This window comes from Arvicola amphibius, chromosome 4, assembly GCF_903992535.2.
Source record: "Arvicola amphibius chromosome 4, mArvAmp1.2, whole genome shotgun sequence".
NCBI classification, from domain to species: domain Eukaryota; kingdom Metazoa; phylum Chordata; class Mammalia; order Rodentia; family Cricetidae; genus Arvicola; species Arvicola amphibius.
In genome coordinates this window covers 106,870,521-106,885,421 of record NC_052050.1, presented here as the reverse complement: position 1 = coordinate 106,885,421, position 14,901 = coordinate 106,870,521, and the positions used below count along the sequence as shown (strand labels likewise).

The 14,901-nt window shown below is 42.3% G+C and overlaps 1 protein-coding gene across 3 annotated transcripts in view; it reads right to left on the bottom strand.

The window, feature by feature from the left end:
* LOC119811334 (zinc finger protein 431-like) overlaps positions 1-12,454 on the bottom strand; it is a 31,173-nt gene extending 18,719 nt beyond the window's left edge. For 2 of the 3 annotated variants that reach the window (XM_042054844.1, XM_042054845.1), the window contains exon 1: positions 12,341-12,454. In XM_042054844.1, the coding sequence (XP_041910778.1) occupies positions 12,341-12,400 (60 nt within the window). In that variant the 5' untranslated portion in view covers positions 12,401-12,454. The remainder of the gene's footprint in view (positions 1-12,340) is intronic. The other variant, XM_042054846.1, reaches the window with a different exon arrangement.
* Between the last annotated feature and the right edge of the window lie 2,447 nt (positions 12,455-14,901).

The following is a 14,901-nucleotide window of genomic DNA, read 5'->3' as shown; positions in this document are numbered from 1 at the left end:
TCTCCATGGCAGATGCCTCATAGTTTGGGCATCTCATTATCCTATCGTCTGAAAATACAACACAGGTTTCATCTTCACGGCTTCATGCAATGAACTCTCACGGTCTCCTCACTGGGTTCACAACTCTGCCAAACAGATAGGTGCAACAGTGATGAACTGAAACCAGAGAGAAAGACTCCAAGACCCTTAGAGTGTGCATCTTTCAAGAAAGGTATTTCCAGAACAAGTATAACATGGGTAATCTGCTAGTATTAGGGCACCTGTACTTGGGGCTCTGACAGGCTATGTCCTCAGCTGTAGAGCACCTCTGTACACATTCACTACCTTCCCCTTCGAGAGGGCCCTGTCCACCTCCCACCTCTCTCTTTCTTTCTCTGTCCCTTTCTGTGTGTGTGTGTCTCTCTGCTTCTGCCCCCACCACACCCGGCGCCTCTCTCTTCTCTTCTGCTATTCCTGTCCTCAGAGGCTGTTCTCCCCGCTTCCCATTCTTCTTTTTACCTTTCCCTTTCATCTGCATCTGGGCTCTGTTGCATGGCATCTTTCTTTCTCACACCGCTTTTTAAAAATTACAACATGATCCCCCAAATTTGGCTTCTGAGTTGTGATGGATCTTACCATATTTGGAGCAGAGCTGCAACAGACTCTGTATGAAGGTGCTTCCTAGGACTATGAATCACTTTGCTTACTCCTTCCATAAATTAAAAGTTTAGCTGAATGGAGTCTTATCCTTAAGGCATCTTGATAGGCTTCCACTATCCAGAAAGGGCCTTCTCTTTAATGGTGACAATCTCTTTGAAAGTTCCCCGTTTCACCACTGGACAGCCATCTGAAACTACCTAGTGCTGTTTTTCTCTTCGTAACACAGGCTTCGTTTCTTTCAGCCCCACTTGTTTTGCTGTAACCTGAATGAGTAATTACTAATAACCATCCCGCTGAATCAATATTCTGTCTAAGAAATCAGTCCATTACTTTTTAATTCTGCCTAACTCAATTTCTCAAGCAAAGGAGAAAGTAAAGATTTAGGGCCAAGATATACAAATAACCTCTAGCTACTTTTTTGTGGAGTCTATTTCCCACTGGAGCCCTGACCTCGACCCCCACTGTCTGCGCCACTCTCAGCACCTGTACTTTCGGGTCCCGCAGGAGAAGCTGATGGTGCTCTGTGTACAGCTTTCTAGGACTTCTGCCATCTAAAATTCTAATATCTCAACATTCCTGCAAAACTCACCAGTCTCAGGTCTTTTGTAACAACAAAATCACTTTTGATGTGCCACATCTGTCTCATTTTCTTGCTGTAATTAAATTCTCTGACCAAAAACATCTCAGGTAATTAATGTGTTTATTTGAACCAGAGTTGCAACAGATTCTGTATGAAGATCAGATTCTGCCAGACCAGATTCCATTATTGTGGTAATTTAAGATAGAAACTAAAGTTAGCAATGAAAGACAAACAACATGGGTAAACATTTTTTTTCCTGGCTTTCTCTCTTCTGCGGTCACTGCCTCATGTTCAGCGAGCTCTCTTATCCAGCCCAGGCCACTTGCTTAGGAATATGCTACCCTCAATGGAGAAGCCTTCCTACATCAATCATAAATCAATACAATTTCCTATAGACACTGTTACTAGCAATTCTGATCTGAGACTGTCAACAATTGATGTTCCCTCAGAAGACTCTAGGCTACATCTTAGTGACAGGTGAAGCTACTTAAGACAAAGCTAAAATAGTATATAAAAAGGCTTTAAAAACTCAAAACCAATGTATAAGTCATATTAATCACTTCAACAGCCAAACCCAAACATGAAAATAGCAACAACTGGAAAACACAGACATGCCTAGAAATGAGGACAGCCAAGCCTTTAAGATCAAGAAAACTAAAACTATCTCTTTATAGAAAGTTCCAAAACCAACAAACTCAAACTTTTAATATAGTAAACTTTCTGAATACAGAAATTGGTGAAGGTCCATCATTTTCCAGAGAAACAACAATATAATAAGATGGTAATAAAACTAACAACATAGATGGCACCACTGGAGGAAAAATGAGTCCTAAAGAAACATCTACAAATATATGTGTATGTGTGTGTGTGTGTGTGTGCGCGCGCATGTGTGTATACATATATACACACATATATACATATATATCATGGTCCCTTAAACAAAGATGACAAGATTATAATCAAAAGTCAAACTCTGAGGAATCACTGGCGAGAACTCATCCTGTGAACTCTCACTCTCCCCTCTGCCAATAATAGAAAAGGGGTTAGATGAAGAGATCATGGATTTGTATGAAAGCACACTAGAAATTAGTCATACTTTCCTCTCAGGCTGAACATCTCAAACCAGAAAAATAACAGTATTTTAGGGAAGGTCGCACCATTTTGCTCAGATCTATATTGGCTGAACTAGTGTAAGTACAGTAATTTGCCTTCATAATAGGGTCAGTCCCTTATCCAGATTCTTGGTTTTTCTCATGTCCAGTCACATTATTTACTGAACATATAAGGTTGGTTATGTGACTTCACCTTGGTAATATCATATCAACTAGAGCCAATGAAGGAAATCTTCTACATTCCTTCCTGCACCTCCCTTTCTGCACGGTCATTAACTACACCAGCTTCAAAGATGGTCAGTGAACTCAATCCATCCACAGGTTCCTCTTACTTCTAAATCCCCAATAAAACCCAGAGAGAGATTGGAGGATACTCATTAACTGGTCTATTTTTCCTTCTGTCTTTCCGTCAAGGCCTGGAAGGAGTTGCAGGACTGTCTTCCCAGGATTAAGTGTGTTCAGAACAATTCTCAACTACACAGTGTGAGGCAAGCCTAAGCTAGAGGAGACATTGCAGTAAACAGAAATAGTCAAGAGCACTTGAGAAATAGGAATGAAATTCTTACTGACCAACAACAATGGAGAACTGAGGCAAATAAATACTGAAGCAGGAATGTTCTTTACAGAAAATGAATTTTTAAAATGATGTCAATAATTGACTTGGTTAAATGATAAAGTTTATTGAAGACTTAAAAACCAACTGTATTGACATTACAAAAGGAGTAGACCCTATCCAAGTAGCGGGAATGTCCTTAATGAGAGCTTGACTGATCATATGCAAATGCTGGCTGCTGGGATCTGTAACACAGAATAACAATCAATGTCTGTGTCTCCAACCTCTGAGCTGACTTAACTGTGTCAAGCAGGATTTGAACACATCTGCATAGAAGAGTTCCCTAATTGGAAATTCAATTCATTGAATCAAACTTACCTTCCCAAACTGTACGCCCACCAATCTAATCTGTCTTTATTCACATGACATGAATTAATACATGCTGGGAAATACAAAATCACTGCCAGGCCACAGTCAGGTTCTTTTTCATAATGGAGACTCAAACAGCTGATTGCCTACCTTGTTTACCCCATAAACACAATAAACTATTCCTCCTATTCTGGTCGGAAGGCAGAAATCACGCCTTCCACGAACAATTTCTTGTGACTGCAATGGACAATCGACTACATGACTCAAATGGACAGTTTTACAACTCTGAGGTGATACAGTCATTTAAGAATTTTAAAGGTCTAATATAGAGAACAAGGTCATTGACCCAGAGAGCAAAAGACTGTGATCAAGACCACCTGAGTGAACACATGAGCGCGTGTCTCAGAAACATTTTTTTCTAAAAGGCCTGGCTGCTGCTTGTCTTAGGACTGTGGCATCGCTGTAGAGAATTCCATTCTTTTCTAACCTCTATTTTTATTTTAGTTATATGGGTGCTTTGCCTGCAGTTACCTTGTGCACAATATCGACAGAGACCAGGGTAAAGTGGCAGATGCCCTGAACAGGAGTTGCACAAAGGGTTAGCTACTATGTGGGCTCTGGGAATGGAACCTCCCCACTCTGGAACAACACCCAGTGTTCAACTGTTGAGCCATCTCCTGTTGAGCCATCTCTCTAGACCGTTCTTTTATTTAAAATTTATTTCTTTACATTTTAATTAAAATATATTACATCACTTCCCCCTTTATTCCTCCCTCCATCCCTTCTCAAATACTTCCCAACTTCATCCGTGTTAAGTATGTATGATTATAAATGCTAAAATATATTAATATAACCTGCTGAGTTCACTATTGATGGTTTTGTGTATTTCATTTGAGATCTGACCATGTAGTATTCTATAAACAATTAAGGAGCCCATTTCTGAGTGAAATCAGAGAGTGAAAACAGCCCCATTGGTCAGCCTTATTACCAGGCAGTGGTAACAGTAGCCACATTAGTTGCAACAGAAACCAGGCGATGCATGCCTTTAATCCCAGTGGTGCACACCTTTAATCCCAGAACTAAAGAGATTCATAAAACAGGAGACAGCTCTCAGTCTCATTCTGAGATTGCTGGAGACAGGACTGCCATTTCAGACTGAGGTTGAGGTAAGAGCCAGTGGCTGGCTGCTTTGATTTTTAGATCTTCAGGTTGAACCCCAATTTCTCTCTCTGAATTAATTGTGCTTCATTTGGCACCTCTCTCCTGGAGGAGAATTCCACTTTTCAATCAGCCCCAAGTTTTGAATCCCTGGCTAGGCTGTCTTGGAGAGGAAACATTATAAAGAACAGAAAACTTGAAATGGAAAATACCTTAGCAGTTAGGAGCACTGAAGATTCTTCCAAAGCACACAGCTTCCATTCCCAAAAGATATTGATCTGACACCATCTCCTGGCCTCCCTGGCTACTGGACATAAATACAAGGACATACCTGTAGGCAAATTACCCACACACATAAACCAGGAACTAGATTCTTTCTATGATACTAACACTATTAAAGAGGAGGAAACAAACAGCACCATGAAACTGAATTTTGAAGCTGGGCGTAGTAGTGCATCCTTTTAACACCAGAACTCTGGACACAAAGACAGGAAGATCACTGTAAGCTTTAAAGCCTGTGCTACACAGCACACACACACACACACACACACACACGGGGAGGGGAGAATGGAGATGGAGAGAGGAAAAGAAGGATAAAATCGAATAATATACAGGAAAAGGAGGATTGGGAAATCAGTACGATATTTCTTTATGTCATTTCAGGTGTCTGCTACTGGTGCCCATACAATAATGCTCAAAAGTGAGTGTTTCCAAGTATGGTAGCACATGCCATTAATCCCAGTTATTGGGAGGCAAAGGCAGGCTGCTATCCATGAATTTGAGGCCATAGGCATGGGACTTAAAGTTAGAACAAACTCCTCCGTGGTTTCTGTAGTTGGAAGGGGTGAGTATTCTGTGTTCTGATCTTCCACAGATCACTACCTTTCTATTGTTGAGATAAAACACACAATGTCCAAGAGAATTTACAAAAGAAGGAATTAAACTGGGCTTACAGTTCCATAGGGTTAGAGTCCATGATGGCCCATTAAACACATGACAGAAGGACAAGCTGAGAGTTCACACCGTGAGCCTCAAGCAGGAGGTAGAGAGCACACTGGGCATGTCAGAGAATTCTGAAGCCTACAAGCACACCACCATGGCACACCTCTCTCAAAAAGGCCATCCCTCTACTCCTTTCCACATAGTTCCACCAACTGGAAACAAGGGTTTGAACTTGAGTCTACAGGAGCCATTCTGAGCTAACCAACTCCTCTTCCTTCAATGCTTAGTGACAGCTACTTTGTACATGACCACACTACTTCCTTTAAGTGAGACTGTTATATTTCCAACATAAATGGTAAAGAATAAACATTCCTATTCCACAGAGAAAGAATCAAAGCAAACGAGGAATGAACATACAAAGGCAAGACCAAAATCCAACAAGACAAACATCAAATACTGTAGCTCTCTATTAAGCATCTTGAGATCAAGATGAAATTGCCTGGACTCCAAAGGGCTTAGTATTCCAGCTCCTTCAGTTTTAACAGCCTCAGAACACCTCTTTTTAAGAACAGCTCACTAGGTCTCTGCAGCTTTCTCAAAGGATGTGCATGGTATTCTATTTCACTTTATTGAAAGTGGGTTAGAGGGGCTGAAGAGATTGCTCAGTGATTAAGAGCACTGCCTACTCTTCCTACCATCCCAGGTTCCATTCCTAGCATCCACGTGACAGCTCACAACTGTCTGTAAGGACAATTTCACAGGCACCATAAAGCTAAATAATTAGGTATAAGCTGATACCTGGCATTGGTATCACTGATTATATGAATGGAAGGTTTGTCTATGAGTCCTAGCACTTAGGTTCAGAAATTAGTGACACAAAAATACACTTCTGTTCTACAAGGGGACATGAGAGTTGTCTGAGTTATTGTTCTCTTTGCAGCAACAAATAATTAACAATACATGATACAATGAATGCAAGTTATATTACAGCTTATAGCTCCAGGGGAAAATATTCCAATATGCTGGGAAAGAATTGAACACTGTGTTGGGAGTCTAGCTGTCGAGGGTATTTCACATATAAACTGTAGAAGTAAATATCAGTGATAACGATCTAGTAACACAAAATCCATGTTCCCATACAATAACAGTCTCATAAAGTTTTTTTCCATCTACAGTAAGAGAACTAGCATGGTTAGGAATCAAGGCATTTAAAATGTATTGAAGAAGAAAAGGCTTCTGATGGAGATGGGGCATCTCTTTGCAAACAACTGAAAAGCTACAATAGAGCTAAAATGTGGCTGATGGGTGGGAAGGGTAAAAATATCTCTGGCTCACTTTAAGGAAAACGATTAACAGTGCACCAAGAAGGTGGACTTACACAGTGAGGTAGAGAGAGTCCTACTGTGGTATCAGTGGCTGAGAATCTGTTTCCTGTATTCCAGAGGTAATAAGGAGGTAGGCATGCTGGTGTGTTCTGACCTATAAGGCCATTTTGAATGTACTTATGTGCTTCAATCAATTTCAAGTCAATTTCTGATCAATACTAAGCTCATGATAACCCCATTGTCATTCTCTGTTCCTGCTAGTATCAGGGTGGAACCAATGCCACCACTCATCTGAAGCAGGGCATGGTGTGTTATGTCAAAGCTGGAAATCTTTCTTATACACTTCAGATAGGATCTCATGACAATGTTAGTCTGATCATGGGTGAACATTAAGGTAGAATGGTAATGGGGACTGAGATCCCCCTACAAGTTCTATGGACTTCAGGAAGAGATTACTTACAATGTCACCAGAAAATTCAGTGTTTCCTTTCTTTTCCATTTCCTTAACTCATCTATAAATGGTCATGCTAGCAGATCAAGCTGCTCTAGATGAGTGCCATCTTCAGGCATTTCTCTGAACCATTTCTCTTCTCTTTCAGAAAGCACATCTAAATAATGATTTTGTACCAAGTATACTTTAAGTACTTGTTTACTCATGGTGGACAGAATGTTTTAGAGAATAGGAAGGCTCTTTCCCTTCACTTACTAAGCTCACATTGTATTCAATAGTAATATTACACCTGTTTGTATTTTAAAGGGGGAGGCTTATTTTCATGGCAAGAATCTCCAATGCAATGCTGAATAAATGGAGTAGCAGTCTGTCCCATTCAAACATTAGAAAGAATCCCCATTTTGACATCAGGAGTCAGTACCGTTTTCTAGGAGAAATCACCTTTAAGAATGTTTTATTTGTTATGAACGTCTTTGTACATTATTTGGACATTTTATAGCATGCTCAAGTTTTTCCTCATGTTCTTCAAATGTCAATTTTGAAATGACCTTCATGTTAAGAGAATACTAATGTTGACAATTCCATTTATCTAGAGTTCTTGCCCAGTTGTAGTCTATCGTCTTTACCAAAAACTATTATGTCTACAACTCTATATGCTTTCTCATCTCTTGGTGGCTGACTTTCTGTCTGTCTGGTCAAACCAGTCAGCTCAACAAGCTAGTACAATCACACACAGCATAATTAAAAAGCCCTAGAGAGCACTAAGGAAAATATATGTTAGTGACACAGAAGAGACTCAAACTTGTATGTCAGGGATCACTATTAAAAGTGTACTTCAGTAGGAGGACTGCAGATGTCTATGAATTAATGTCCAGGTTCTTTTTACTTTTAACAATAAAAACCAGAGTCAGATATCAAGTGTGAACACTGAAAAATCAGAGAGGCAGAACAACAGCTGCAGTCACTTCTTCCCTCTGTGAAATCTCAGAAGGAAATGGGGAGATCCTGTCTCCACCTCCCTAGTGCTGGGATTAAAGGCATGAGATCCCAAGTGTTGAGATCAAAGATGTGATCCACCACTGCCTGACCTCTATGGTTAACTAGTGGTGAGTTCCACCCTCTGACCTCCAGGGAAGCTTTGTCAGGATACAAACAAAATAGCATACAACACAGGGCAATTGTCTAGCCTCGTTTCTGTTAAGATGATAAACTGACCCAAAGTAACTTTGGGGGGAAAAGCATTCTTTTGATTCACAATTTTAAGTTACAGTCCATCATTTGCATGGTATAAATGCAGAAAATCGAGAGCCTAATCACATTATATCCAGTCAAGAATAAAAGGAAACTAAACACATACTTGCTTTCTTCTTTTCTTTCTTCTCTCTTAGACAACTCAGGGCTCAGGCTATGGTATGGTGGCATGCAGAGTGGGCTCATTATTCTGTATCAATTAACAATCCAGATAATCCACCACAGATCTGCCCACAGGCCAACCTAGTCTCCACGATACCTCATTCAAACACTTTCCAAGTACTTTTATGGTGTGTTGAGTTGACAGTTAAAATTAGCCAGCAAATTCTACAACTTGTGACTTAAAACACAATCCGAAGCATCCCTTTCAAATCAGACCTTTCCACCCATGCTCCACATGGTCTCATGTTTGCTGTAGAAGATTATTTTAAGGTGTCACTTTTGTTTATGCTCTGGAACATTTGTTTAATGGTGTAAAGATGTGTTTGATTGAATGAAATTTACTTGTCAGGAGGCTGCATCAGCAACTAGCTGACAGGAAGTTGTAGGGAGGAGCCAGGTGGAGAAGGGATTTTAAGGAGGGGTGAGGAAAAGCGTGAGAACTTCTTGGGAGAAGTGAGGAGGTGAGCTGCTTGCTATTCAGTCTCTCAGAGGAGCAGAATTCTGCCTCAACCTTTGAATTCCCTCAGGCTGCAGCTCTTGCAGTCTAAACTGCTGCTGATAGGGGCAGAGTTGAAGTTGCTAACTAGGATAGCCATAGCTTTAAAAAAAACAATTAAAAAAGAAACCAACACGTTAATTATACCAGAGAGCACTTTCAACTTCTGAAATTCTAGTCTTTAAAAATTCTAACATTTAAAAAATTAACAATCGCCTAAACTATATACTCTGTAAATATATATATATATCTACATATATATATATATATTTAAGGAAAGCAAAACCTAACAGATTGCTGTAAATTCTGAGAAACTTAATGCTATTCAGGGCTCTTGGAGACATACCATCCCAGCCCCACACCAGCAGCAATCCGAAGGTCCTAAAATCTACCACCCTTGCAGGCGCCCATCATATAAGCGCAGGGCCTCTCTGCACGTGTTTCAAATCTGTTACCAGGTCATCAGCTCTTCATGAGCCCTTCAATCCGGGATTGACAGGCAAGACACTCAGGCAGAAGAATCCCAACAAATCCCACACCAATCTAGATTCTAGACAGAGAGCAAACGAGGGTAGTCTCTAGTCCTTCAGCCTATTGTATGTTGACTCTACTATTAAGATGTTAATTTGCTGAATTCGAGGAGATGCGTGAGGAGGTAGGGAGAGGAAACCCAATAGACAGGAGACCAGAAGGAGATGGGAAATGCCAGGAGGAGACAGGAGAGGACCTGAGTGGCCACAGAGCACTGGAGCCACTGGCAGGTCTGAGTCCCACTACCAGCTCCGTGGAGATTCTACTGTTTAGGCCAACTAGTCATGGCCGCCTGGAGACGATTCACTGAGCGGAGCCTGATAACTTGTTCCCAGTCACAGAATTACTGTTTGTGCCTCAAACCAACTTGGCTTGCCCTCAGTCAAGTGAAGAGGACAGAGATGTGGGCGGGGAAGAGGCAGAAAGTTATTAGCCCCAGTCAGCTGGTGGTCTGTCAACACCCCCCCCCCCATCCCCTACCAGCACATCCTAAGACTCTGCCACTGTAGAAATGTGAGCTTGGAAGCAAAGGCAACTGGGACTCATGTCCCAGTGCTTAGACTGTGGTTTCTACAGGCCCTAGGGAAGAAGACATCTTGAGCCTAAAGTGTGGGATTTTACAGAGACTCACAGGATTGCTCTGGAGTCTGTGGAAGACAATGAACAACATTTGCTTGAGCCCAGCACAGTCTTTCCTGTTCCTGCAGGAGTCTCCGTACCCCATTGTACACTCAGGCCTTAGATGACATTGAGACTCTTAAACTCCTGCCTCTGCCTCCTAAGTTCTATGATCACAGGGGTGTGACAGCATGCCTGACTTGGGTGACTTGTCATTCAACTTTACTGAGTATCATGAGATGAACATGTGGACACTCAGAAAGAAAGTTTGTAGATAAAAAGAATGTTTATAGAAAGTAGCTAAGGTGGGTGCTTACACCAATTGATTCCGCTGTGTCCAGTCAGGAACCAGACTGTGATAAGTGCCACCCAGCATCTGACCCCAGCCCATGAGCTGGCTTTTTGGAACCCTATGGTGGGATGCCTTGCTTAGCCTTGATGCAGGGCAGAGGAGCATGGTCCTGCCTCAACTTGATATGCCAGACTTTGTTGACTCCCCATGGGAGTCCTTACCCTTTCTGAGGAGTAGATTGGGGAGGGGGAGAGATAGAAAAGAGCTGGAGGGAGGGAATGAGAGAAGAGGGAGGAGAAACTGTGGTTGGTATGTAAAATAAATGAAAAATTTTTAAATAATTGACTTTTTAGAATTATAAAACTAATTGAAAGAATACTAGGCTATACTGACTTTGAAATAGCAGGCACTTCCCTGATAGAGAGGGCGCCATTAGTAAGAGACTTTGACTTCGTCTCACTCAAAATGTTAGCTGCTGAGTGCTGTAAATGACACGGGTTTCAAGCCTGTGTCTCACATCTCTGAGCTGACTTCACTATGTCAACCAGGACTGCACATATCTGTATAAAAGAGCTCACTAACTGGAAACTGAACACTCGGAAGTTCAAGCTATTCTCCATAAATTGAACAGCCAACAGTTCTACCTGTTTCCATTCATACTGAAGGATTAGTACACACAGGGAAATTACAGAGAAAGTCACTCACCCTACCCCATCAGGTCTTTCTTAATGGTAAAATCCCTGCAACTCAGTGACTTAAACGTCAGCCATGGGGATAAGAGGACAGTGCCCTGTGGGGCTACAGACAGGGTTCAAGTCCACCTCAATCAACACAGGAGACCTTGACTCAAAACCACTTTTCAAAAAGGCTGGAGACGCAGCTGTTCTAGAATTAATGTACCTTTATGGCACAGCAGGACTTAATGTTGGCCGTGACCCTGTAATGGCCCTGGAGCAGCATGTTAGAGGCCTGGCCTTTGCTGAGGGGAGGGGGCTGGCTGGTTGTAAATCAGGGTTGTCTCCTTTGTTATAGGATTAATCTAATGGCTGATTAATCCTGGTGAACAGACATTAACATCCTATCATACTCATCTCTAACAGGCATGGTTAACAAACTATTTACTTTTGAGGTATTTGGGAGTTAGCCCTCCCTTAGCCAAATTCTACTTTGCATAACTTAATGTCTCCTAAGAATTGAGAAATCCTTCTACATCACAGTTTAGCAGTGGGATGCTACCCTACACAGGAGATACCGTTTATAAACTCCACAAAATTAACTCCAGATAGATCCTAAACCTAACTGTTAAATGTTAAAAATGCAGAACTTCCCAGGCGATGGTGGCGCAGGCCTTTAATCAGCACTTGGGATGCAGAAGGATCTAGTAAATTCAAAACCAGCCTGGTGTCCAGGAAAAGTAGAGCTGTTACACAGAGAAACCCTGTCTCAAAAAGAAAAAAAAGGGGGGGGGGGAGTGCAGAACTTCAGGTACATACTAGAGAAATCAGGGCTCTCCGGATTTGGCAAATCTGCCTTTCATAGATAGAATAGCAGCTCTGCAGGCGCCCGCATTTCACAATGTTATTACGAAGAAATTTCAAAGCATTCCTGCTCCCAATGGTAGGCACAGATGCGGCCCAGAGAGTGAAAGTTAGTCAGGGAGTTGCAAGGACACGGGACAGGCAGAACCACGCAAGAACACGCCCAACTCTGCCCGCCAGATCCCACCCAGCCAGGGAAGGACCCAACACACCGGTACCCGCGGCTCAGCCGGCGGTGGCTGAACCCAGTCTGGGGACAGCAGCCCAGCACTCGCCATGACCGGGCACATCTCCCAGTCTGCGGAAGGCAGCTCCTAACTCACCATAGTGCAACAGCCCAGCTTGCCTGTGCTCTCAATACAGCTCCCCGCAGCAGGATCCATGGCGCAGCACGTGTGACAACTTCCGCCTTCGTCAACTCCCGAGCTCAGGCACGGCCGGTCAGGAGAAAAGCCCTCTGGCAGGTACGCTGGAGGCGCTGATTGGCTAGTGAGGCCTGAGCGACAGGACCCTGTGAGCTGAAAGAATAAAGCACAGCGGTTTCCTGCTCTGGCTTCCAGCCCAAGCAGGATCTATTCCAGATTGGGTGCAGATTTATGCCAAATTGAACAGTACGTCGGTAGCACAACTAATAAAAACCCAGAGACGAATATTGGGGTTCAAGCTGAAAGATCAGAGAAGCAAAGCAGCCAACCACTAGAGAGCTCTTAACTCTACGAAATCTTCAAATTGAAAAAAGACCAAGTTACTGTCTCACCACATCTAGGCTGAGATTAAAGGTTTACACTATCACCGCCTGGCCCCTATGGCTAACAAGTGTGGCTGCTGGGATTAAAGGTGTGTGCCACCACTCCCTGGCTTGTATGACTGACTAGTGTGGCTAGCTTTGCTTCTCTGATCTTCAGGCAAACTTTATTTATTAAAACACAAATAAAATATCACTCTACGTGTCTCTTGTTAATATATCAATGGTTCAGTTTTAAAAGGAAGTGTATAAATTCAGGAAGAGGCTAATCAGACAATGTTGCACAAGACGATCTTGTACTTGTGCACAGAGGATCTCAAGAACATTGTAAATAAAGTACAGGCCTTGGGACTGGTAATCACAGCACCCTGAATGGAAAGAGTTGGGTTCTCGGGATCTGAGAGTTTGGGTATAGAGCTTATTTAATGGGTTATGGGGGGAGGGAAGGGCGGAAGGGGATAAAGGGTAAGAAAGAGAGTGGGGAGGCAGTAATTACTTCAGAAGAGGGACTGGAAGAGCAAGCACAACGAGAGGAGGCAAGGGATCCACTTGCCTTGATGGAAGGGGAGGGATGTTGGGAGTGGGAGGAGCTTGTCTCTTAAAGTAACAGGGTACCAGGTGACAGGGAAGGTCAGCAAAATCCCAGACTTTTACCAGCTCTCCAAAGCATACTCCCAGATTTAGAGGAACTCTGTTTTCGCTCTATACATCAGTGCCTTAGGGAAACCTCACCAGGCCTAGGCAGAGAGGCCTAGTTTATCACGTTTCTTAGTTTCTGGAAGTCCTGCACTACACTTTTGATGTTTACGAGTAAGATCCATTTGCAGTTAATTTTGTGGAGGTTGTGAATGACATTTCAAGTTCTGGGTAGCACTCAACTACTAGTTATGATGTAGAAGAGCAGAATTGTGGATATAAAGGATATTGTGGATAGCCCAAAGATAAGTAGTGCGTTAACCAGGTCTGTTAAAGATTAGGATGCTAGGATGTATATGTTTGTTCAACTTTATGTATGCTCCTATTGGTCACTTGTCTGTGGTAAAAAGTGCTGATTGGATTCTGAGTAAATGTGTCACTGTAGTAAACTGGGCAGCACATTTTGAAGAGGGCTTTCTAAGTGTGTTCTTCAGGATGCTGTACACATTTACTTCATGTTGGTTTTCTTATGTATTTCCTGTTTTATTATATCGCCTACATCCACCAAAAAACCAAAAAGCATGGTTATAGTAGTGATGCCATGTATTGCATGAAGACCATCTTGTGTTTTCTCTAAGCTTTAGTTTAACAGATTGTACCTAGGAAATACTCATTTCTTACATTATCTTACACAGTTTCAATTCAGTTTTCTTTAAATGGCTGTTGCTCGGGACTATTTTAAGAAACAATTGGCACCTTCCTATGATCAGCTGTGCCTGCTTACAAAGGATGACCACCACGAGGTATGCTGGCTGTTGATATTTCATCATAGAAGGAAGTAACCTCTCCTTCTGAGTATACAGCCTCTTTCCCAGGCAACTGTAGGTAATTCAACCCTAATGACAGATGACCTTGTGGTTTCAGAGAGGATCCAGAGTATGCAGCCTGAAAAAGATTTGGAAAGTGTCGGGTTTTTCATATGCACCTCTAATAAAGCCATCTTTAAATATGGGAATTTAACTTGAGTGCTTTCAGGCTATGTACACTGAGGAATATAGTGTAATGCTAAGTACATGGGCAGTGAGAGAGCAGAGAAACTGAGCTCCACATATGCAGTTATGAAAGAGCCATCGTACAAACTGGATGGAGACATTTCTGTGTGGCTGCTTCTGGGTATCTACCTTAGAGTTTCTATTGTTGTGGATAGATATGGGGGGGGGGGGGGCTTGAGCACCAGCCTCAGTGCCCCTCAGTGCTGATAACTGGATGTCTATGGCAGGCAAGGATCTTAAGGTAAAAAATTAACACAAGTACATTACCTCTGCATCTTCTTTATTTTTTTGTGCAAGGGGAGAAAATGAAGTAAAGGGGGCATGGAGGAGAGGAGGAAGAAGAGGAAGAATAAGGAGAAGAAGGAAGGAGAGTAAGGGGAAGAAATAGAAGTAGCAGGGAGAAGAAGAGGAAGAGCTGATCTCCACAAGGTTTCTAAATTTCCATAGGCAA